The 22,415-nt window shown below is 42.5% G+C and overlaps 2 protein-coding genes across 3 annotated transcripts in view; one reads left to right on the top strand and one right to left on the bottom strand.

Moving 5' to 3' along the window:
* clec16a (C-type lectin domain containing 16A) overlaps positions 1-17,957 on the bottom strand; it is a 49,044-nt gene extending 31,087 nt beyond the window's left edge. For both annotated transcript variants that reach the window (XM_069676105.1, XM_069676104.1), the window contains exons 1-10: positions 17,790-17,957; positions 16,860-16,988; positions 15,837-15,970; positions 15,119-15,267; positions 12,250-12,355; positions 6,331-6,454; positions 5,953-6,127; positions 4,893-4,943; positions 3,746-3,862; positions 238-547 (exon numbers count right to left, since the gene is read on the bottom strand). In XM_069676105.1, the coding sequence (XP_069532206.1) occupies positions 238-547; positions 3,746-3,862; positions 4,893-4,943; positions 5,953-6,127; positions 6,331-6,454; positions 12,250-12,355; positions 15,119-15,267; positions 15,837-15,970; positions 16,860-16,988; positions 17,790-17,863 (1,369 nt within the window). In that variant the 5' untranslated portion in view covers positions 17,864-17,957. The remainder of the gene's footprint in view (positions 1-237; positions 548-3,745; positions 3,863-4,892; positions 4,944-5,952; positions 6,128-6,330; positions 6,455-12,249; positions 12,356-15,118; positions 15,268-15,836; positions 15,971-16,859; positions 16,989-17,789) is intronic.
* Positions 17,958-18,750: 793 nt separating this feature from the next.
* dexi (Dexi homolog (mouse)) lies at positions 18,751-20,786 on the top strand. The gene is made up of 3 exons (XM_069676312.1): positions 18,751-18,828; positions 19,107-19,638; positions 19,843-20,786. The coding sequence occupies exon 2, from the start codon at positions 19,230-19,232 to the stop codon at positions 19,497-19,499; it is 270 nt and encodes an 89-aa protein (XP_069532413.1). The 5' UTR covers positions 18,751-18,828; positions 19,107-19,229; the 3' UTR covers positions 19,500-19,638; positions 19,843-20,786.
* Positions 20,787-22,415: the final 1,629 nt, after the last annotated feature.

The raw sequence follows: 22,415 nt of genomic DNA, 5'->3' as shown, positions 1-22,415 counted from the left end.
TTTGCAATAAACTGTAAATGCATGGACATTAACAGTCATTCAAAAAAGACGCACATTAATAGTAAAAGTTCTTTTTTGAACTTGGTCTCTCTCTTTGATGTTTTGAGATGAGGGCTGCTGCTGCGGTGGTTGCTTAGTAACCAGGGAGCATCATGGCAGACTGTGTCTGATTGATGGGAGTAAAGAAACACTCAAAAACAGTCCTGTACTGCTGTGTCCAACGAGACACACACTCACCTTCCGCCGTCTCCCCACTCGCTCTGCTTCCCTTAGAACTCCCACCTCCTCCTCCTCCTACTCCCTCTGTACCTTTTCCCTTCTCCCTCTCTCCTCCTCTGCCGTCATCATCCCAGCCCTCCTCTCCTCCTACTCCGCCACCGCCGCCGCCTCCCCCTCCCCCACCCCTCTCGTCATCCTCCTCCTCGCCAAGGTTCTTGTAGTTCGGCCTCTTTTGAGTTCTCTTGCGGCCACGGTGGCGGGACAGCTCCAGGGAGCGCTCCAGAGACTCGGGGGGCTTGGTGAAGCGACGCACACCTCCTGCGCTGGCCTGGTGGGGGAGAAAGAGACTAATAAAAGACGGGTGGAAACAAGAAGACGTGCCAGGAAGTGAAATCACAGAGTAGTTGTTGTATCAACTCTTCATTCGGCCGGACTCCTTTCTGGTTATCATGAAAGTTTGGTATTACGAGCTGATTCTTTTGCTACCTGGTTTTTCATGCCTATAGTGGTGCCACCCTTTTTGCTATATGCTGAATAAACAATGGTTCAAAACACACGAGAAACCAACTTTGATGTTTCAGGGCAGCAATATAGCTTTAACCTTCACTGGTAGACGAGGTGCATATAAAAGAAGACACCAAAAAGCATGCATACTCAAAAAAATGCTTGCATAACCTATATTTTCTCCCATTTGCACACAGACAGAGAGCTTTACAGTAAATCCTCGCTGCACTATCGGTTTGATCAGAGTCCGTAAAGACACACAAGCCACTTCCCCCTCCTGATAAACTTCATCAGAGCAGAGAGAAAAAATTGACCAGCGGATACATTCACACACACATCTACACACACGTGCAAAGACGGTCGAACAATGGTTTTGAGGCCACTTCTATGACGCCGAGCTTGAACTACGAGAAACCCACTCCTAAAAGATCTCAAACCAAAACTCAGATACACACACAGGAAGCGGCTGGTGGAAGATACGCTGCTGAGCAGAGATGTAAACACTGGCTTACAGTAAAAATGAGCAGTCACAATGACAATAATTAGAACTCCCCATTCTACTGATAAAACTGAATACATAATCATTATTATTATCCTCAAGCAAAACAAAGCTGCATGCTTCTCTAATCACTTCCACAGAATTATAAAAGTATTTGAATCCTTCCTGTAGAGGGACACACTTTAAAAACACTGATATCTTTATCATCATCTTTCTGAATCACACGGGAACACGGAGCTCGAAGGTTTATAAGGTAGAACCTGCTAAAAACACTCTGAGCATGCTCTCAGACAGAAACCACAGACCAGTATCAGTGTGTGTGTGAGTGTGTGTGTGTCGCACCTGTTAGCTGACTATGTTCTGGTAAACCGCTCACACTCCTAGCCTATGCTGAGAAATTAATAGAGCTCAGGGAGGGTAAAAGGCCAACCCACACACACGCACACACACACACAAACTCCTGCACAAACGCACAGCAACTACCACATCATGATGGGGTGCCATTTGCAGGTCATACATACTCCTGCTTCTGCTTTAGAACAAATCACACCTCTGTACAGGCATGCAAATGTTTGACTTTAGGTACCTAACTGGTGCACTTGCAAGTAAACACGTGTGGAAGAAAAAAAAACAGACTCTTCCAGGAAAGAGATTTAGGTTAGGTGAGCTCTGTGACTGTTCCATCATGTGACCTCTTTCCTGCCACATCACAGACAAACAGGAAGTGTGATGTGACCACCTGCGCAGAAACCGATCCTATGCCTCGTCAGTCTGCGTTTCATGTGCAATAAATCAGACAATAACACAGCAGCTGTTCTATCTAATGTGACGGAAACAAATCTAGCATGCATGTGAAACAATACTCGTGTATAATGTATTAGCTCTTATACATGGGCAGAAATGGTTATGGGAAAACGCATGAAAAACACAGGTGTCTTTAGTGCCTTTAAACATGCAGACAGATAAAACTAGGACACACACATGAATGCCAGTTAAATGTTAAGAAATAGTGTCTTTTCTTTTCAGTGGCAAACCAATAGCCTCTAGGGACACCGGTGAACATGTCCGGTGTATCCAGTTTAGATAGCGGTTAGCGATAAGCGAATGCGCGTGCTGCATTGCTTACACAAAAAGAAACTGTGTTTTACTTTAATTAACGGGTCTTACGTTTGCCGAAACTTCAACATCATGATGCAGATTAATAAAAAGTCAAAATGAAGCTTTGTCAGGTCTGAGAAAACTACTTTAAAAATGCTCGTTTGTTGAACGGAGGTCGGAGCGATCATTAATGATGCATTCGAGGGAGTCGGGAAATCTGAACGCTAAACGGCTTTCGTGACACAGCGTCAAAAGGAATATGTCTGAGGTTGAATTTTTTGATCTAGAGCAGATTGTTAGCTGTCAGCATGCAGGTGTTTGTTTATAGAGATTAATAAGAAGCTAAATCGTTACGTTCCGCCTGCTTTAATTGTCCACACGGGCTGTTTTTCATGCATACGCCGCAGTCTGCTGATACGTGATTGGTCAATATTACTTTGCTTACAAGGGCGGTAAAAACGGAAACTAGAACACTTGCCATCCCTAAAATCCAAGCCCCTGTTGATAGAGATTAACTGGCAAACCAAAAGAATAAAAAAACTAAAACAGAAAATGAGTAAGAACACCTCAAGATAGGGAACCAACTCAAGTCTGTTTTTCTACCACTTTCAGAAGTTTCAGTCCTCCTACACTAAATACACACTACACTTGCTGCTCTAATCTCTTTACAAACCTTCCTTCCTCCTTAAAATCCTTTAATAATGTCTGCAAAATGCAGAGACAGACAAAAACACGGCTGAATGAATAGCTTGCAGGTACAAGTCTGGCTCTGGCTGCCTCATGTTGTGGTAGACCGACATTGTTAAGACATCACACCTTAACTCACATTCACTGAAAAGGTAGGCCTCTTCTTACAACAGCCTCAAGTCTAGCGCACGCAAACACTTGTACGCACCCACACGGCACAGAGAATAACCACAGGGGTTCTCAGAAACGCTCACTACCTCAGCACACCCACCTGGCTGTGTACACAGATGGTCAAATAGTTAAGAAATGGGGAAGGACAGACTGAATCGGAAGATGAAAACGGCACAGAGAGAAAATGAGAGGTGAGGGGAATCAGGTGGGGAAGAAAAGGGGGAGACAATAAAGAGACAAAGGGGAAATAACATACAGAGAGAGTCAATCCAAGAATGAGATGAAAATGAGGAAGAGAGTGTTTGAAAAGAATTAAAAAGAAAAACAATGTAGGTTATTTGCATACTGCCGGCTTGATGTGGGTGAATCATGAAGAAAACCATGACCCCGCAATCTCATAACCACCACATCTGGAACAGCGCCTGTGTGCTTATGTGTATGTGTGTGTAAGTACCCAAGCGGTTGGTAGTGTCGCTGTTTTTGTGTGTGTGAGTATTGCACACCTTTCATGGTTCTGTGGGTGCTGCGTGTGTGTGTGTGTGTGTGTGTGTGTGTGTGTGTTGTTACCGTGTTCTTGTGCGTGCTGTGCATTTCTGTCTGCGGGGTGAAGACAGACAGGTCTCCATTGAGGATAACATCGGCCAGGGCGTTGACCATTGGCTGATAGTGGATGATCAGAAACACCTGAAAACATGCAGATATAGAGAATTAGGAGAGTGAAGCAGAGTGACAAATCCCTTTAAAAACAAAAATCATTTATTGAAAGTGAAACTTGAAAAAAAAAAAAACACATGATAAAGACGATAACTCGACCGAAACATTACAGCTCTGTACAAGTGGACGGGTTGAGCTTCGTTTGGCTCCTCTGATATCACAGACTTCAGTATGCATGGTGTGTTATGTGCGCCATAGTTTTAGAATTGGAACATACATTTCCTTACATTACATTCCCTTTACGATTCATCTATGTGATAAATAAGCAGTATGATTTGCAGACTGACATTTATGTGGTTATAAATATACAGCTCCGGAAAAAATTAAGAGACCAATCGAAATGTTCCTTAACGCAGCACCTCCTCAAAACCTCCTGACTGTGATCAAGAGGAAGACGGAGGGGTCACAAGCGTTCGGCGGCCTAACGTAACCCAGCAGCGCTGTGACAGACCGGTGGGGAGCATGCCGAGACACATGAACACTGTCATTAAAACCAGGTTATTCCACCAACCATTGTTTAACATATATATATTTGTATTTATCACAAATGTTTGAATGTATTTATGTTATTATTACTGGGGGGTGTAATTCATGTAATTGCATTACTGTTTGTTGTAACCTCTTTGCATCGTACATACATAAATAAAGTGTTGAAACAATACACCAAATATTGATTTCTGACTTTACTATGTTAAAACGTTCATATTCTGTTGTTTAAAAATGAACTTTAACTTGTTTTCTTTGCATTATTCGATGTCTGAAAACATCTTTTTTGCATTTTTTGGTTCTCTTAGCCAGTCGTCATTTTCTGCAAATAAAAGGCCTAAATGAGAACATTTGATTTGGAAGTAGCGAGAAATGTTGTTTACAATAAAACAAAAGTTCATTTTACACAAACACAAACCTATAAATAGAACCAGAGAAAAACTTTTTGTTGCAGTGGTCTCTTAATTTTTTTCCCGGAGCTGTACATGTTGCTCGATGACGGCTGGATGCTTACTTGAGACAGCAGGTAGAGGGACACCTGAGGGTTGATCTTTCGGTCTTCAGACTAAAGAAACAGACAAAGCAGAGAGATGGAATAATTAAACGGTGTGACAATCATTCAGTAGTTTAAAATGGCAATACCAGCGGTTTTGCACGCTTAAACAAAACACCCTGTATCTGCTTCCATTAGTGCTTTTAGTCATTCTCCAAAGCATGACATGCATCCTTTAATAAAACTGTCAAGTTTTTACAACATTAATGTGGTTTAAATGTGCGAAGCTCTGATGTCAGACTTTCAATTCAGCATTTAAATGCATCATCAAAGATCAGGCTGCAATTTTAACACTATTTAAATTAAGAAGCTTTAAGAAGAAGAACTTGTGTGTTTTATGATGACGCATCAGCCATGTTAATAATAGTATTAACTTAGGTTTATATAGCTCCAAAGGGAAGGTTTTGAGCAGTTGTTTAAATGAGTGAATAGTTGCTGCGTTGCAGATCTTAATAGGGCGGGCAGCAGGCGGGCAGCAGGCAGGCAGCAGGCGGGCAGCAGGTATTGGGATGGAGGAGGTCCCACAGCCAGGGCATGGAGGGATTTGTAGGTGAGAAGGAGGATTTTACAGGAGGTGTGGGACCTAACCGGGAGCCAGTTAAGGTGGATGAGGGCGGGGGAGGTGTCAGGTTGCCAGGGATTTGCTGGGTATCCTGGACTCCACTGCAGTAGTCCAGGCAGGTGGTAATGAAGGCATGTATGGGAGTCTCTGCCACGGAGTCAGGGAGTGATGCAAATGTTTTTTGAAGGTGGTAGAAGGCAGATTTTGAGTTTGCTTTCCTTTGATTTAAAAAGCTCAACTATTATTAAATGTACTTAGACCAGCGGGTCCCTCAAAGGTAGGAAAAACATTTTAAAAATACAGCGCTACTTCCAGGAATTTGTAAATTGCTGTCAGAGATGCAAGTTGTAAGCACACGTGGAAAACCGCAGGTGAATATGTGCTAGACTTAAAAGCAGGAAGCAGCTTTTAAACAACATAAGATCTCCCTACTTCGACATGCAGATGTGGCAAACATACCATCTCTGGACTGACCAAAGAGTAGACGTAGAGCGGCAGGAAGAGGCGGTTGAGGAGGTGGTCGGTCAAAACGTCGTTAAGGAATTCACAGTTGATGGTGAGGATGTCGTTCAGGTAGTGGAGGTGGTCGAGGTGCTCAGCGACCAGGTCACTCAGCTTCCCTCTGTTCTTATGTCTGGGGCAGGAGGAAGGGAGAAAGGCTGAGATGTGCTTTGAAGATGGACAACAGAAAAATCACCATGTAAAATATCAATCATTCCTTTGACTGGAAAAACAGTATCATCTCATGAGCAGTAGCCTAAAGGCAGGCTCGCCCCCTAGTGGTCGCAGTGAGAATTACACTGGGAAACACAGAAAGAGGGTGGAGGCAGCACTCACTCTTCGTCTGTCTGCACACACTTGTCCAGTTCGATGACATGGCTGCCGATGAACCACACCAAGTTGCTGAAATACGGCACGGCTGTCTTATCTCGGATGTAGTGCAGCATGTGCTGGTTGTCCACTGGAGAGTCGGGATCAAGATGTGGATTAGTGTGGTTATCACGGCTGCCAACACACACACTCATATTGACACACACTCTGTGATCCCAGCCAGGTACCAAAATGTGACAGTTAGACATGATTTCAAAAGAACAACAAAAGCCGTTTAAAGTAAGCAAAATTAACCAACCACGTTAAGTCAAATTAAGAACATGAATAGGTCAGTCATTGCACTGTTATTACAACATCGAGGGAATACTACTGGAGTGGGAGTTAGAAGCCAGTTCAGTGTCAATTTGAACAACAGTGTGATGGGGGATACTCGTGCTGTCATTAGAACAAAAAGATCCTGCTTCTTTCTAACCAATTTTCTATTTCTAAAATGGTAAATCTAAACCTGTTACCTGAGCCTGCGCTCACACTCCCTGAAGGAGGAGTTATCTTTAGACAAGAGCGAGGTCTGAGCTAAATTCTGCCTTTGAACTCCAAGTAAAGAAAGATTAAGATAAGGGTTAAAAGGAAACACACTGATGTACACCAATCAGCCATAACATTATGACCACCTGCTTAATTTTATGTAGGACCCCCTTCTGCTGCCAAAACAGCCCTGACCCGTCGAGGCATGGACTCCACTAGACCTCTGAAGGTGTGCTGAGGTATCTAAGATGTTAGCAGCAGATCCTTTAAATCCTGTAAGTTCCGAGGTGGGGCCTCCATGGATCGGACTTGTTTGTGCAGCACATCCCACAGATGCTCCATTGGATTGAGATCTGGGGAATTTGGAGGCCAAGTCAAAACCCTGAACTCTTTATCGTGTTCCTTGAACCATTCCTGAACCATGTTTGCAGTGTGGCCGGGCGCGTTATCCTGCTGAAAGAGGCCATTAGGGAATACTGTTTCCATGAAGGGGTGAACTTGGTCTGCAACAGTGTTTAGGTAGGTGGTACGAGTCAAAGTAACGTCCACATGAATGGCAGGACCCAAGGTTTCCCAGCAGAACATTGCCCAAGACCAGGCCGCATTCTACCATTGCCTCGTGGTCCAGTTCTGATGCTCAATTATAGGCGCTTTCAGCGGTGGACAGGGGTCAGCAAGGGCACCCTGACCGGTCTACACAGCCCCATACTCTACAAACTGTGATGCTTTTTCAGCAATTTGAGCTTCAGTAGCTCTTCTGTCGGGCCAGCCTTCGCCCACCAGGTGCATCAACGAGCCATGGCCGCCCATGGCCCTGTTGCTGGATCACTGGTTTTCCTTCCTTGGACCACTTTTGGCAGGAACTGACCACTGCAGACCGGGAGCACCCCACAAGAGCGGCAGACTTGGAGATGCTCTGACCCAGTGATCTAGCCATCACAGTTCGGGCCTTGTCAAAGTCGCTCACATTCTTAGTTTGCCCTTTTTTCTGCTTCCAACACGTCAACTTTGAGAACAAAATGTTCACTTGCTGTCTAACATATCACCACCCACTGACAGGAGCCATTGTAACGAGATGCTGAATGTAATTCACTCGACCTGTCAGTGGTGATTTTGTTATGGCTGACTGGTGTAAGTCTTAGTGAGAATTATTGCATACCTCAAATAGTTTCAAATAGCATTTTGTTGCTCGCCTTAAGTGATGTCACTTGAGTCCGTTTTTGTAGAGTCTGTGCAGACTTCAAGTTGACAATGATACAAATTTGGAGTTCCTCTGCAGCTCATCTAAATTAGCTGCTTCTAACATAACGCACCCAAATCTCTGACCAAACTGTCAGTGCTTGAGTTGCATTGTGGGTAATGTTGGAGCAAGGTATTACAAGGTAGAGGAGTACGAGTAATTTAGAAGATAATGGCTATGTTTTTATGTCAATGTTAGCGCTAAATCAGTGGAGTACTTTATGATCACATGCATTATCGGAGATGCATTTTGGGACACGTCTGCTTCATCAATAAAAGCTTAACTGACTAATCCACACAGGTCAAACTGAGGTAAGTAACGAACGAGCGGATAAATCAAATTAATTATTTACATAAAAGCAGAAAACCAATAAAAAGCTCCCACTACAGAGTCAGCGTCATTCCAGCTTAGTGGATGAATTCAGAACTAGAAAAGAGAAGGAGAAAAGCTGACAAACCCATCACCAGAATAACAACCAGCACGCGTGGCTCAGCTCAAATTAAGTCTGTGGAATAATTAAACCCAAGAAAGAAAACTTAAAAGAGGCATGCAGGTTATTCTGCATGTATGTAGGAGGGGGAACAGAATGGACCACAACAAGAATTGCAAAGATATTCATACCTGTACATTCAAACAAATACACCATTTAGAACAATAGGGCTGGGTATCAACTACTGACATATAATTAAAAAAAACTAACTTTTAATGACAAATTTGAGGCTTTAAAATCCGCATAAGACAAGTCCCACCTTTAGTGTTTATAGGCTTGTGTCTGCACAACTTGTAAGTATACGTAAGATACCCAGCCCTACAATAAAGACTGAATGAATGGAACCAACTTACATGAAACTGGAGTTAGGCAGATGGGGCGCGCAGAGGGAGGAGGGAGAGGAGGAGAGAGACAAGGAGAGGAAGAGGAGGAGTGGTTGTTGAAGAGGAGGAGGAGGAGGGAGAGGGGGGGGGGGGGGAAACAGACACAGGGTTAATGTGAGTAAGGGGGCGGCTGTGGAGGGGTGGAGGCTGGGAAGGACCCCGCAGGTATCTTTACAAATCGACTGCAAACAATGGCACATCTGGCAAAGGAGCTGGTCAACAGATTTAAACTTTAGACTAAGGCAAGCTGCTTTACGTTACCATGGAAACTAAGCATGACTAAAACATCTACATGCTGGCTCATTAAGTCACGGTGGAGGTTAAATTCCTTTCCCAGGTTGTCATTTGTTGCAGTGCATGAACAAGGAATCAGAAAGCATCAAACAGCGACATGTTCAACTTCATGACGATTTGCATTGCAGCACACTGGCCTCGTTTTCAGTGTTGTGACACTGCAAGTCACGGCTTATTACAAGAAAGGCTTTCACTTAATGTCACAATGCAATTACTATAAGCATTGCAGCCGTGTCTCAGCCTGCACAACAGGACACAGAGGTGCCACGTTGAGTTCATGCTTCCCTCTTTAACGGAATTCTTAATATAGCACAGCCCGTGACCAGCCCTGCTAAGACACATTCCCCACACCTTTAGGTTACTACATACATCAGTCCCTCCAGGAAGTTGCGATTCAGCTATTTCAAGCAAATGCAGCTAATCCCCGCAACTTTTCACAACCTTGCAGTTTTGGCCAATCAACCTATTTCCATCAGGGGCGTTGACGTGTACACCACCAAATATGGATCTTCATAGGTCTGCAATGTCGAAGAGTATCTCTTACTGTGACTCTCTTTCATGAGCTACCTGATCCGGCCTCAAACTGCAGGGACTTTAATAAGAGTCTAAACAAGGAGTCCACAATAACAGATCCAACACTCGATGTCTTCTTGTGATCATTTCTCCATGTAGAAAACTTTAAGCCGTTCACTTCCTTCTTCCTAATCACCATCTCTTATCAGTGGTTTTATAGAAGTGTAGCACCCGAGATTACAAGTAGAGCAGCTAACAGGTATAATAGGTGGCACAGTGCAAAATTAGTTTCCATGGTAATGTCCTTTAGTTACATTTTGACAGGAAAATTGACCAGAAGTGATGGCTTCATTGGAGCGTTTGGAGCTTACAGTTACACACATAAAACATCGCAACTTGCATTGCAACTTTTAAAAACTCAGGCATTTTAGGCCGCAACGATCGCAGATACAGCCTGCAAAACCCTGGAGGGACTGATATATGACTCAAGTTGTTCTTAGTGTAACAACCTCACTGCTGGGAATTAAACAATCAACTCACTGAAGTTTTATTGCACAAAGTGTACATGCATGACTAGACAAACATTTGCAGAGACAGACAGGACGCGGTAGTTTAAATGTTGCAGTATGTTGAGGCAATGTCACTGAGAAGCATGAGATGTAGAGAAAAGCCAAACCCGGTAAATGCACAACCGGCACCCTGTACCGACCAGCTCTGGGAGACGGCAGGAAGAAGAAGCAGCGACAGTGCAGAGGGCGACACAGGAGAGATCCTACTTACTGTGCTGCTCCTGCACACTCTGGACTTTTGTTTGAAAAAATCTCCAATGCTAACGCACAGTAGATTTTTGGCATTTAAAAGACTTTGCATTATAGAGACGACTTGTTAAATAGCTTTGCTGTTAGTAAATAAGAGCATGACAGAATACATTTCTACATGTGGTGTTGCCCACCCACAAAGTACAGGTAAATTATCCCTGTAAGCGGCTGTTTCAGTTACAGTTGATGGTTCAAGTGAATTATAAGACAATAAATGGGTTACTACGGAAGCCCTTAGTGGACATGCGTTATATTAAGTCAGTTTTCCCGTGATTCTGATAACAAGCTGTTTTCTATGTTTGTTTTGCAACTCTGGGGACACGAGTTATGATTATAAGTTGCGGTGGTGCAAGTGAATCAAAAATAAATAAATAATTCAAGAAAACAACCAGAAGTTACTCGCTATCACAGGAAAACTGAGTAGATAAAATGTATGGATACATGTCCGCTCAGGGCTTCCGTAGGTTACTGCTGTGATTTGTAAACATCTGAAATAACGTGATCTCTGGGTGAAGTGTTGTGCACTATTAACTCCCTGTTATCGTTCTACTAAATAATGTACTGACGCTGGCTGATTATCCTTATGATTACACACGGTCCACATCAGAGTTGGCTTGTTGCAACAAAACAAATGAATCAAATCAAGTGGCAGTAGAGTACGGAAGCCCTAAGTGGACATGCATGCATACATTATATTAACTCCGCGATAGTCATCTGGTTGTTTTCCAGAGTGTTTCGACTTTTTTATCTCGAGATAACAAAGCTGGTTTTCTCGTGATAACGGGATTACATCCGGCGATCTATAATACAAAGCAACAGGCTGGTCACTGTGATATTACAGATGCTGCCATTAGCCCACACTAATGAGGTAAGTTAAGCCGAGTTCTGGTTTTTGTTCTGTGCTTTTGCAGCTCTGGAGATAAATAAGAGATAACCAGATAAATAAGACGAGATCTCCAGAAAACGACCGGAAATTACTCGTTATCGCGGGAAAACGGAGTAAATAAAATGTATGGACGCATGTCCGCTTAGGGCTTCCGTAGTAGATATAACTGAGGTAATGACGAATGTATAGAACAGAAATAGTGATCAAAAAGTTGAATCAGTATTCATCCTCTACATTCCCAAAGTGGCTTGTTTGCGCAGCAGCGAAGACGCAAACAGCTGCTGTCTCTCTGGGTTACTGGCACAGCTCCATGTGCGGTGTATAGACGTTGAGCTTTAAGTGTTTCTACACATTTCCGTGAATGTGTCGAGCTGTGAGCCAATATTTACTGCAAATCTGCTCTGTGTTGTTGACCTACTGTCCGGGACATCTAATGTAGTAGTAGCCATGTAGTTCTTTGACTAGCACCGGGATGGTGCGAATAGTAAGGTGATTTATTTAATCAGCAGGTACTTTTGTGTGACATTAAAGAGACATTTCATTCCTTGGTTGATCACTTACAGTAGAAGGAAATTAAACAGTTAATGTTTCTATGTTTGCTGCAGCGTTACCTGTCAGTCATGTGCATGCACCAGAAGCAGCAGCGCGGAGAGGGCAAAAGCAAGAGAAAGGCGGTAGGCAGTCCCAGCATCCCGTCACTACGCGTGTGTGTGTGTGTGTGTTTGAGTATGAGCAGGTTTGGTTAGCGTGTGCACATGCGTGTTATCGGCACTCACCTTTGTAGACGTTGAGTGTGATGGTGCGGACTGCGATGCGGACCATGCTTTCGGGATGGTTGAAAAACTTAATGGCCTCGGTGTACAGGGCAAAGTCATTAGTGTGCTGTGTGTGGGAGACAGAGAGGGGGAGGGGAGGGGGGCGCCGGTGAGCGAGGCACTGCATTGCTCGGGCCACAAACGACCACAGAGAGAGAGAGAGAGAGAAGCTAGTGGAGACATAAAAATGAGCTACTGCCCAGAGTTTCTAAGATGTAATGAGTAAGAAGGTCATTAGTTTGTCTATCTAGCCGAGAAAATGTTCTATAAATGCTACAATGTAAGTCTGGGTTGTGTTTTAACAGAAATACAGCCCCGGGCAAATACAAAACAAATCGTCTGGGTCGTTACAGAGCGACTACATGATATAAAGACACATTCAGTACACAATAAAACCATATGGACCGACTAATCAAGTCAATAAAGACTCTATATTGAAAGAATAAATGAGTGTGAGGGACTAACAAGATCCTAACAATCTTAAACTACTTCAGATGGTCAACATGTCTGAAAATAACAGCATAATGCTCGTAGTAAAACTGGCTGCTCTGCATCTCGCAGTCCTCTCTCTCTGTGCCAGTGCCTGATCCTGTTCCCGAACCTTCCTCAGCCGCTGGGACCTCCAACCAATCACCTTTAAAAAGGGCCGGCGGAGGTCACAGCGAATGAAGAAACCTGACCCTGACGCCAAACCCAAACCCTTGGTCCTCTGGTCTATTAAATGGAACTTGTGTAGATTTGACAGGAACAGAGGAGGTATTAGCTGTCCAATAGCACCCTCTGGAGGACATTAATCTATAAGACAAGGTATTATAAATTAATCATAAGAAATGAAGTGGGAGATGAATTATAAAACACAGGCTGTGTAAGGCTCTCCTGCATTCTGAAGACTGATTAAACATCATCTGAGCTGTTTAAACATCCAGAAATGCAACTTTTTTTTAATGAATAACAAAATTAATAAAATAAATGTGTAACAGGTTATTTAACCACACACATGAACACCCTCAGATCTACACACTGGGTCTGGTTTTGGCGTCAGGGGCAAAGCTTCCATCAACAGTACACCAATAACTTTCCCCAGCACACACAGGCCAATGGAAGGACAAGATACTGCTGAAAGAATGACGGGTAACGCTTTCAACATCGTCGACAACATCAGTGATTATTCAGGTGCTCAGTATGACATCATGTGCTACCTCACACACGCACACACACACACAGACACAGTATCAACATCGGCCTGAAAGATGAAATTAAAACAGAGAATAAGGGCCCGATCAGATCAGTTTGGGGCGGCTTTTTTTTCTGTTGTTAAGGCAACCACCGAAAAATTAGCTGTCAATCTAACCGTTACTGTTCCCATTTATTTTGGCAAGCTAATATACTTAAATTTGTGTTCAATAGATTAGCTATATCGATCGACTTGAAGGAGGGTTAGGCTGTTCCCAAATACATAAAACACAGGGAAACAGAGATCCGTGTGGGTGCATGAGACCCTCAGAAAGAGGAAAGATCACAGCCTTCACTTGATGTCGTCACCCCCACAGGCCCGCCTCTCCATTCACAATGACGTCGGGTGCTTTTCTGCTTTGCGTTGTTTTTTCAACTTGAGGCGCTCAGAGCGTTTCCTTAAAAATGTGAGGCACACAGAGCGGAAAAACAGCGTCCGTCTCACTGAAAACAAGTACAAAAAAGCCGCCCAAGCTACTACAACACGCTCTGTCTGATCAGGCATTTTTAAAAGTCTGACATACAAGATCTTGTTCAGAAAACTGTGGTCATTCTCTAACAGGAATATAAAAAACTAAATGTTCCCTCAAATGACAGTAATGTTCACACTTATGCACGTCAATCATCTACTCTATTGGCTGTGTAAATACATCTTTAAAGGAAGCTGGTGTGTTGACAAGTTGAAGTGCGCTGCTGAAGATTGGTGGATAGAAGTGCAAACAAAGGCTGACTTGCACATATATATGAATAAAAATGAGCTCCTGGTTATTTTTTAACTAAGTAAGACCATGTCTACACGTACACGGGTATTTTTCAAACCAGAGTTTTTCCCTCCTTCGTTTCCAAAAACATCCCGTCCACACAAACACGGTTATAAAAAATCCTCAACCAAAGGAAAACTCAAAAACACAACAGATACGCTGTCATGAGAAAGCCACACCAACAGGCGGTGATACAACTCGGTCATTCAAAGAAGAAGAAGAAAATCACAGCCAATCAAAAGTCTGAAAAAAAATCTATTGACGGAAGTAGTGCATCCGACGCCTCTGGTCCTCATCACTGTTTTTGTCCCGTCCGTCATTTTGCAAGGGATGTCGCCTTATTTGTGTCTTATGGCCTCACAAAAGGAAATAACGGCGCACAGCCTGAAGTCACGAGCCAAAAACGCTGTTTACCTCGTCTACACGTCTCCGTGGAAACAGAGTTTCTAAAAGTCTTCATCCTGGTCGCAGTTTTACAAAAGATCAATTTTCTGTGACCTAAAACCGTGTTTGTAAGAATAAGCTACGTTTTGAAAAATACCCGTGTATGTGTGGACATGGCCTAACAAACTGTAAAAAATAACATTATTTTGGGTTTTTTTTTACAAAGAGGGACTCTCTGATTGTCCTCCACTTTAAAATATCAAGAGGAGTAAAGCTCCTTCATCGAAGCAACAGGCTGCCTAGCTGGTTTTACTGGCCCGTCATCACTCACTCTCTCAACTCTCATCCTCTCGTCTCCCTCCCTCTTTCTCTGGCATTGACAGTGACAGATAAAAGCTGCTGACAGAAACATCCTCCATCTCTTAATCTCCTCCATCAGCCTTTGGCCTCACCTCGTTGTAGAAGAAGTGCACGGTGTGGTTGTTGAGTTTGAGCGACAGGGTCTTGAGGAAGGAGATGTAGTAGGCCATGATCTCCTCGTCCGAGAAGTCGAACTTGTGGACGATGATGGAGTTGACGTGGTTGTTGGACAAGAGATAGTCTGAGAAGAGAAGATGTGCCCAGAGATTGTAGAAGAGAGTGGAGAGCGTCACTGCAGCACTTTTTTAACACCTCAACTATTTACTAAAACACACATTTTATTACTTTATTCAAAGATATCTGCCTACAGTATAAATGACATGATATCATCTGCTTTTCTTTGGTTGCCTAGCAACAACACAAAATGCAGCAGGCTGCTATGCAATGTACATTTCAGCAAAGGTAGGCAGTGCAACATGCCGCTCATTGTTTATCTAACAAAGCTTGTACATCTGCACACTGTACAATCTGAAACAACACTCCAGTAACAAATACTAAAGGCATCTTTCACTGCTCATTACTCATCTAGAGTAACATATTTCAAGCAACATAAAACAAATCAGGACATACAGAAATAATACAAATAACCATCAGTTTTATGGCTGCATTATAGAGGAGAGAAAGTCATAATAAAGCAGCAGCCTCCTAAAATACAGAACGTCAATGTGTATTCTTTCTGCAGCGCTGTTTTATTGCAACGCATTACATCATGTGTATGTGTTTCTTTTTCTAACCAGTGTTAAAACTCACAAAGGGAAGTCTCGTGGCTGATGTTCTCGAACAGTATGTTGAGCGTCTGGAGGAGCTGAACGCACACGTAGCGTCCAGACTTCTGGCGCAGGATGTTCAGGAAGAAGGCAAACATGTTCTTCTCCAGGAAGAAGCTGAAGGGCAGACGTGAGAAAAACAAGCACATGCAGGAGTCAGTTCATGACTTCTTGACCTTATCAGAAAGAAGAGTCATTTGCAGCATCTTCCCCTTTTTCCTGTCTTTATCACTATCTATATTGTTCAATAAATATTCAACCATAATTTCTAAAACTACAAAATAAGAGCACTTTGCACCATAGTGACTGGAGGTATTACTTTTATAGAGATCATCCTGATCATTTCTAAAGCCTACCAAATAGAAAGCTACTAGCATAGAAAGTTCTGAGTCACTGTTGAAGCCTGTGTATGTTATAAGAGTTTCCTGATAGCACCGAGTACCCTTTCAACATCCTCTGTGGCTTCTCTGCTCTTCAAAGCCATTTCCTGTTTCGTATAAAAAAAGCTAAAGTCATGAAATGGTTCGACAGAGGTGATGATGTGCAGTAATTGCAAAGCTTCTTCAGATTTAAAAAAACACAGCACTAGAGTTTCGTTGGTTTAAGTCAAATGCTTCGACAAAAGCCGATAAAAGTTTTCAAAATGTGGACAACTTTGTGCAGAGCCAACTTAACAGGACAATAATCAGGAACCTAGTTGAGTCTCGAGGGTTCACAGCCTAAGACAAAAGCAGCATTGTGGCTCAGAACGTGGGGGTAGAAGTCCTCATTAAGTGAGATTATACATTAATGTTAGTTTTTATATTGGAGAAAATGGTTTCCAAGCTTGCCAATTAGAACAAGAGTGTATTTGGTGAAAAGCATGAATGTGAGTGTGCACCCATAAGATACAGGGCCTTCATGAATAGAGATTTATATACAAGTAAACACAAAGCTGCCACTTTGATTTACATCTGCATCTATGTATCTACAGTTGAGGGAATTAGCATAAGGACTTGGTACTTACTCAAACACAGAGCTGTCATTCTGGTCACCCCAGATGAGGATCTCTGTGATGGAGCGGATGGTCTCCACCAGAAGGTTTCTGTTGTGGTCTGTCACTGTGGTGTTTTTGGTCAGGACATGGTACATATACCTGATGGAGAAACATAATTGAAGCGGAGATGTTAATACAATAGTTATACAGACTTTCTTGAGGCAAAAATTGCTGCACAGGCCTGATTTAAACCACTTGTAGGGTGTTTTAAATACTTTTGATGTATAATAATGTTTTAAGCCAACACAGGTACCCTCTAATTAAGGGTCTATGGTGCTATATAAAAACACATGAATAAACCCCTCCACTGTACACACAGGTGTTTTCACTTATTTTAACTAATTAGACTTCTTCTCAGGATCCTATTGGGTGCTCAGACAGAGCGTGACTAACAGCTCGCTCACTCTTTGGTTAATTAGCTGCACCTGTTGTGACATGACAACTTTAAATTAGGGCAATTCTGATTGGTATTTGGACTTTGGTGCTCCCTGCATAGCTCCCATAGCAGAGGTTTAATCAGCTTAAATAACAAAAAAACCCCAAACACAATAGTAAAGAACCTATATGTCTTGATGCTTCTAATTTCATTTGAACGGACAGTTAGATACTGATTAAGGCCAGAACCATTTGTATAGCACGACGTTAAATTTGTGTTGGGGTATATTTTTACTTTAAACCCAGCTCTTACAAGCTAGCTCACGTGCCTATCATGCTTATTAAGCAGCATAGAAATTACGCATCAAACATTGGTTAGTTAGCTTAATATGCATCTGGGCAGCTGCAATTCGTTAGCTAATGTCATCTTAGCTGTTAACAATTCAGCTAATAAATAAGCTGACAGTCGTTCTCAACCGGTTAGCATAAAGGCTACCGTTAGCATATCTAATGCTAGCTACTCACTTCAAATGGTCCAAGGAGTGTATGTTTTTCGTTTTCCCCTGTCCTCCAACCCAGCTCCGTGACCGGCCGAACATGGTTAAGGTTTCGAGGGGTTTGATGATATTCCGGGCGCGTTATTCAGCACAGGTTAGGGTCCGCATCTATCCATTACACCCACTTTCCCGTTCAGATAGCTACTTAGCAAACAGAAGGTGATTGGCTTTTTTTTTCTAAAACTTTATTGAACAATATAGAAATGTACAAACAGTGCAGACATGTGCTCAACATAATGGTATCCAAAACAAAGAAGCTATGTCTTTACATAAATACATTTAAAATAAAATAAAATAAAATGTACGGATTTTGAAAATGTAAACTTATGTAGAAGTGAAAAATTATAAGGATATTTTTTATGAGAAACTCTTTAAAAAGCTCGTCAACTTTTTAGTTAATAATTAGTTCTATTGTATTTTTTTTTTATTCATATTAAAAAAAAACAACAAATAAGTTTTGAGTGACTTTGTCCATTTATATTCATGAATATAAAATTTACCTAACAGTAATAACAAGCTGACAATGAATTCAATAATATATCTATTATGCTCAAAGTATATAATGACATTTTTTACACTCAATCCCAACGTTATAGTTATATTTACACAATATACTGTATATTCTTTAATAGCGATAAGGGTCATTACATAACAGGTTTAGTGGATGTTTTGTTTGGGTATTGCAGTTCTTCCCCTGCTCCTCACGCTTGATACTGCACGCAAAAGCGACTCTGGGAAAACTACAGAAGACACTTCCTATGTAAGCGTTGACGCTTAAACCACGCGACATGTCCTCGCGAGGGGCACATTATGATGATCGACAACTTAAAGACCAATCACAACAAGCCTCTCAAACGATGAGCCAATCAAATTCCGAGGATTCCAGTGTCGCTGTGACATCAGGACTGTTTTGATGCAGTTGAGAAAATGTTAGAAGGGACAGTTAGATGAAGAACACATCGGTTGATACGTGTACCCGTGAATGATTCGTATCTCACGGTACCGACGTATGTACAAAAACTCTAGATGTTTTTCTTGTTAAAGTAATTGTTTGTTTTCGTTAGCATTGTATGCTACTGTTTTTAGCCCTTGCCAGCTGGCATGGCGTGAATTCCGCAAACCCAAAGAACCAATGTCAAGTATGCGTCGAGCTAGCTAACGTGGTATTTTGATACTGTCCGCCGGTTATTATTAGATATGGAAGTAACGCCATTACTTCCACCTGTATCACTGTCGTTTTCTTCTGGACTGTACGGATAAAGTAGCTCGCAATCTCTGTTTTCAGGTCGGGACGAACCGAAATGGACGCCCCAGCACCCCTATCACCCCAGACTGATTTGTAGCAACTCCGCCACATCCTGGCCCAGCACAGACGCAAGAACCCCAACCGTGACTTTCTTTGTTTTCTATGACACACCCAATTTATGCCCAGCTGGATTCGGTAGAATCGCTGTTGGACGAGCTACCATATATGTTTTATTTGGGCCTGTTCTTTGTGAACGTCCTGATCCTCTACTATGCGTTCCTCATGGAGTACATCGTCCTGAATGTGGGGATAGTATTTCTGCCCGAGGACATGGACCAGGCGCTGGTGGACCTCGGGGTTCTGTCAGACCCGGCCTCTGTCCCCTATGACACGGACACGGAGCTGGATGTGTTTGAGGGGTATCTGGAGTGACAGGGAGGTCCTAGGGGACAAGAAGGGAATCGATTTAGAGGTGGTCCGGGGAAGATTGAACCTCCCTGGGCATGTATGGAAAAAAGCCTCAAAGTGGATGCTGTTGCTGCCTTGTTCTCACACAGACATCAGTGAAGAAGTAAGCTCAACACACAATTCTTTCTGTGTTTTAATAACTTGTTTATTCAATTTATTAGCAGAAAAAAACTTTAAAATCTCAGGTTATTAACAGGGTTATTCTTGGTATATTAAACATTTACCCCCTACAAAACTAACTTTTTTTTTGTTGTAACTCTAAGAAATGTTTTGGTGATGATCTATTCTAACACTTGTGTATCTCTAGGTTGTCTCAGCTCAAAAAAAGGTAGCAGAGGGGGAGATGCAGCACCGCCAGCGTCCCTTGGGAAGAGCACTCTGCACTGGATCGGCTGTCAGTCAGACTGCTGCCATTCTAAAAGCAATCAACCCTGGCATCTGTGTCCTTCACTGTGGGCACAATGAAAGACAAAAAGGAAGCAACATGTGCTGCTTAGGAAAGAGACAACTGTTTCCTGTGGATGACAAGTGAAGTGCTACAATAGATGAGGAGCATGATTCAGGCAAACAGGTCCGGCACAGCAGCCTGACGTGACTGAAGAAGACAGAGGCTGTGCACGCTGAATGAAGTGACTCAAAGCTTCACACTTCAGTCGCAGCGTGATGTCTCGGAAAAGCTGGCAAAGTGCAGGGAAATAATGTCACACACCTCACTGAAATGACTCGTTTCAGCTGTTCCTTTTTGAGTTTTCTGAATGCTTTGCCACTCTGCAGGCGCGCTCATCCTTGAGTGCGGAATTTGACTTTTGAGGCCATCCACGCTTTACGTCTGCTTCAGGGATGTACACACTCTCAGGAGCACAGTCAACGCTAACACTGGACACAGGCTGTGAAACTATAGTATGCAGGACAGCTCGAATCTTTTCAAGCTCTCTGATAAATCAGCAGCACCGCGCGACACTATCACTGTAATAAGAAAGTATTGAAGTATGGGAGAGGTCCTTTTTTAATGCAGTAACGATGTGACATGAGTCATGCGGATCATATGCAAATTTAATTTAAAAGTATGATTAGTTATGACGACTTATTAGTCTGGTTCATGGAGTGTATAAAAAGATGGACGACATGACAGCTCCATTAAAGTGAAGCCAAACCCTCTCTATCGCCCCCTGCTGACTGGCTGCAGTATAGCTCATAAAGCCCGCCTCCTCCATGTTAACAGATGGGACATGAGTCAAACTATAAAATCAAAATACACGCCAAATACATTTTTCTCAAACATGGTTTCTGTCATTATAGTTAGTTCTTATCATGCTGATTTACGTCCAAGTGTTAATTTTTCTGACAAGTTTAGTTTTAATTAGTTATTTGATGCTGTCAAAAGGATGATTGACAGCTCTGTTAACAAATCTGGCTCCTGCAGCCGATCTGTTCCGGATCAGCAGAGTAGAGGAGGAACGGCGAGAGGTGACGTAACTAAAACAATCACTACAGTCACTGAAGTTTACATACCTGTGAACGTCTGCTTCAGACCTTCAGAAACTGTTCTGCTGTTAAATACACCAGGTAATTTCAGTGTGTGTTTTGGTTAGCGGAAGTGGCTCCAATGATGTCATCATTGCAAGATTGCAGCGGCCGTCACAGGGGGGTATTTTGGCTTCACTTTCGTACAATGAGAGCAGATGGAGATGCGTCTTCCATCTTTATATACAGTCATTGATCTGTTTAGGTGTCAAAGGCTGAAATCTCATGACAGAGCAGCATCAGATATTCAACTTTTACATCCTTTATTTGTCACACAACATTTTTATTTTTTAATATTAGACACATTGCAAAGACTAAACGCATGATATTGGTCATGTGTCCGTTTTTTTGCACTTCTTCTGTTTATTATAAATTTAGAATTCAGTTCTGAAAATGTTTGCAGCAATAACAAACTTGATTCGAACAATGTGGCAGTTCAGCAGTTACACGAATGAGATCATGTAGTAGTAGTAATAGTTCACAGTTCACTCAAGGTCTGAGGAGCACTTAGACCCCAGCTTACTACCTAATTTCACAAGCAATACAGAGGAAGGATATTTTCTTACAGCATATCATACAGTAATGAGCAAATTTTTTCATCCTAACATCACATACCTGAAGCTGTAGCGACATTCTGTTCGTCCACGGTTTCACTGTCAGTATTTCAAACCTCACATTCAGCTAGATCAACTTTCTTAAAGACGGATCAGCTTCTGCACTTAGGTTGGATGTCGTTGGGAAGAAGAATTTGCCTTCTCCACTCTTATGGAACACCAAATAAAATCAGTGAATTGTTCAGCCACATCTGCGTAATGAATTCAAGAGAAGAGGCCATGCTGGAACTCAAGACATGGATGATGGACTGTTTTTCTACCAGTAATGATCGCTGAACCAAATTCTATATTCCTTTTGGGTTAAGAAAAGCCAGTAAGCAATAATTTGTGGCGACACTTGCACTGCTTATATTGGATTGTTTGTGCATTTGTGTAAATCAGTGTGTCCATAAGAATTCTATTTTTGGAAAGATCAAATTTCATCTGACACAGCGTTTAGATCACACGGCAAAAAAGCTCAGGATATATTGTGAAACATGCTGGTGATGGAAATGAATCAGAATCATAGAATACATACGAGTAAGGGCCTCACTGTAGATGCTAACATTAAAGTAGCAGGGGCCCTGGTTTTGTGGAGTAACATTTGACATCACTGGTGTGCCATTTTCCAGGCCACACTAGCGTTCAGGTTCTCATCACAGCTTCTTTAGCAGAAACTCATGAGACTCTATGAGGACTGTGACTGATTGTGCTTGTGTCATCCCTCCACTCCTGCTTCTTTGCAGACATGCTACGATAAGCT

The sequence above is a fragment of the Semicossyphus pulcher genome, unplaced genomic scaffold (genome assembly GCF_022749685.1).
Source record: "Semicossyphus pulcher isolate SPU_LCO1_2020_fin unplaced genomic scaffold, fSemPul1.0.p SCAF_25, whole genome shotgun sequence".
In the NCBI taxonomy this organism is placed as follows: Eukaryota; Metazoa; Chordata; class Actinopteri; order Labriformes; family Labridae; genus Semicossyphus; species Semicossyphus pulcher.
This window is presented reverse-complemented; position numbering and strand designations above follow the sequence as displayed.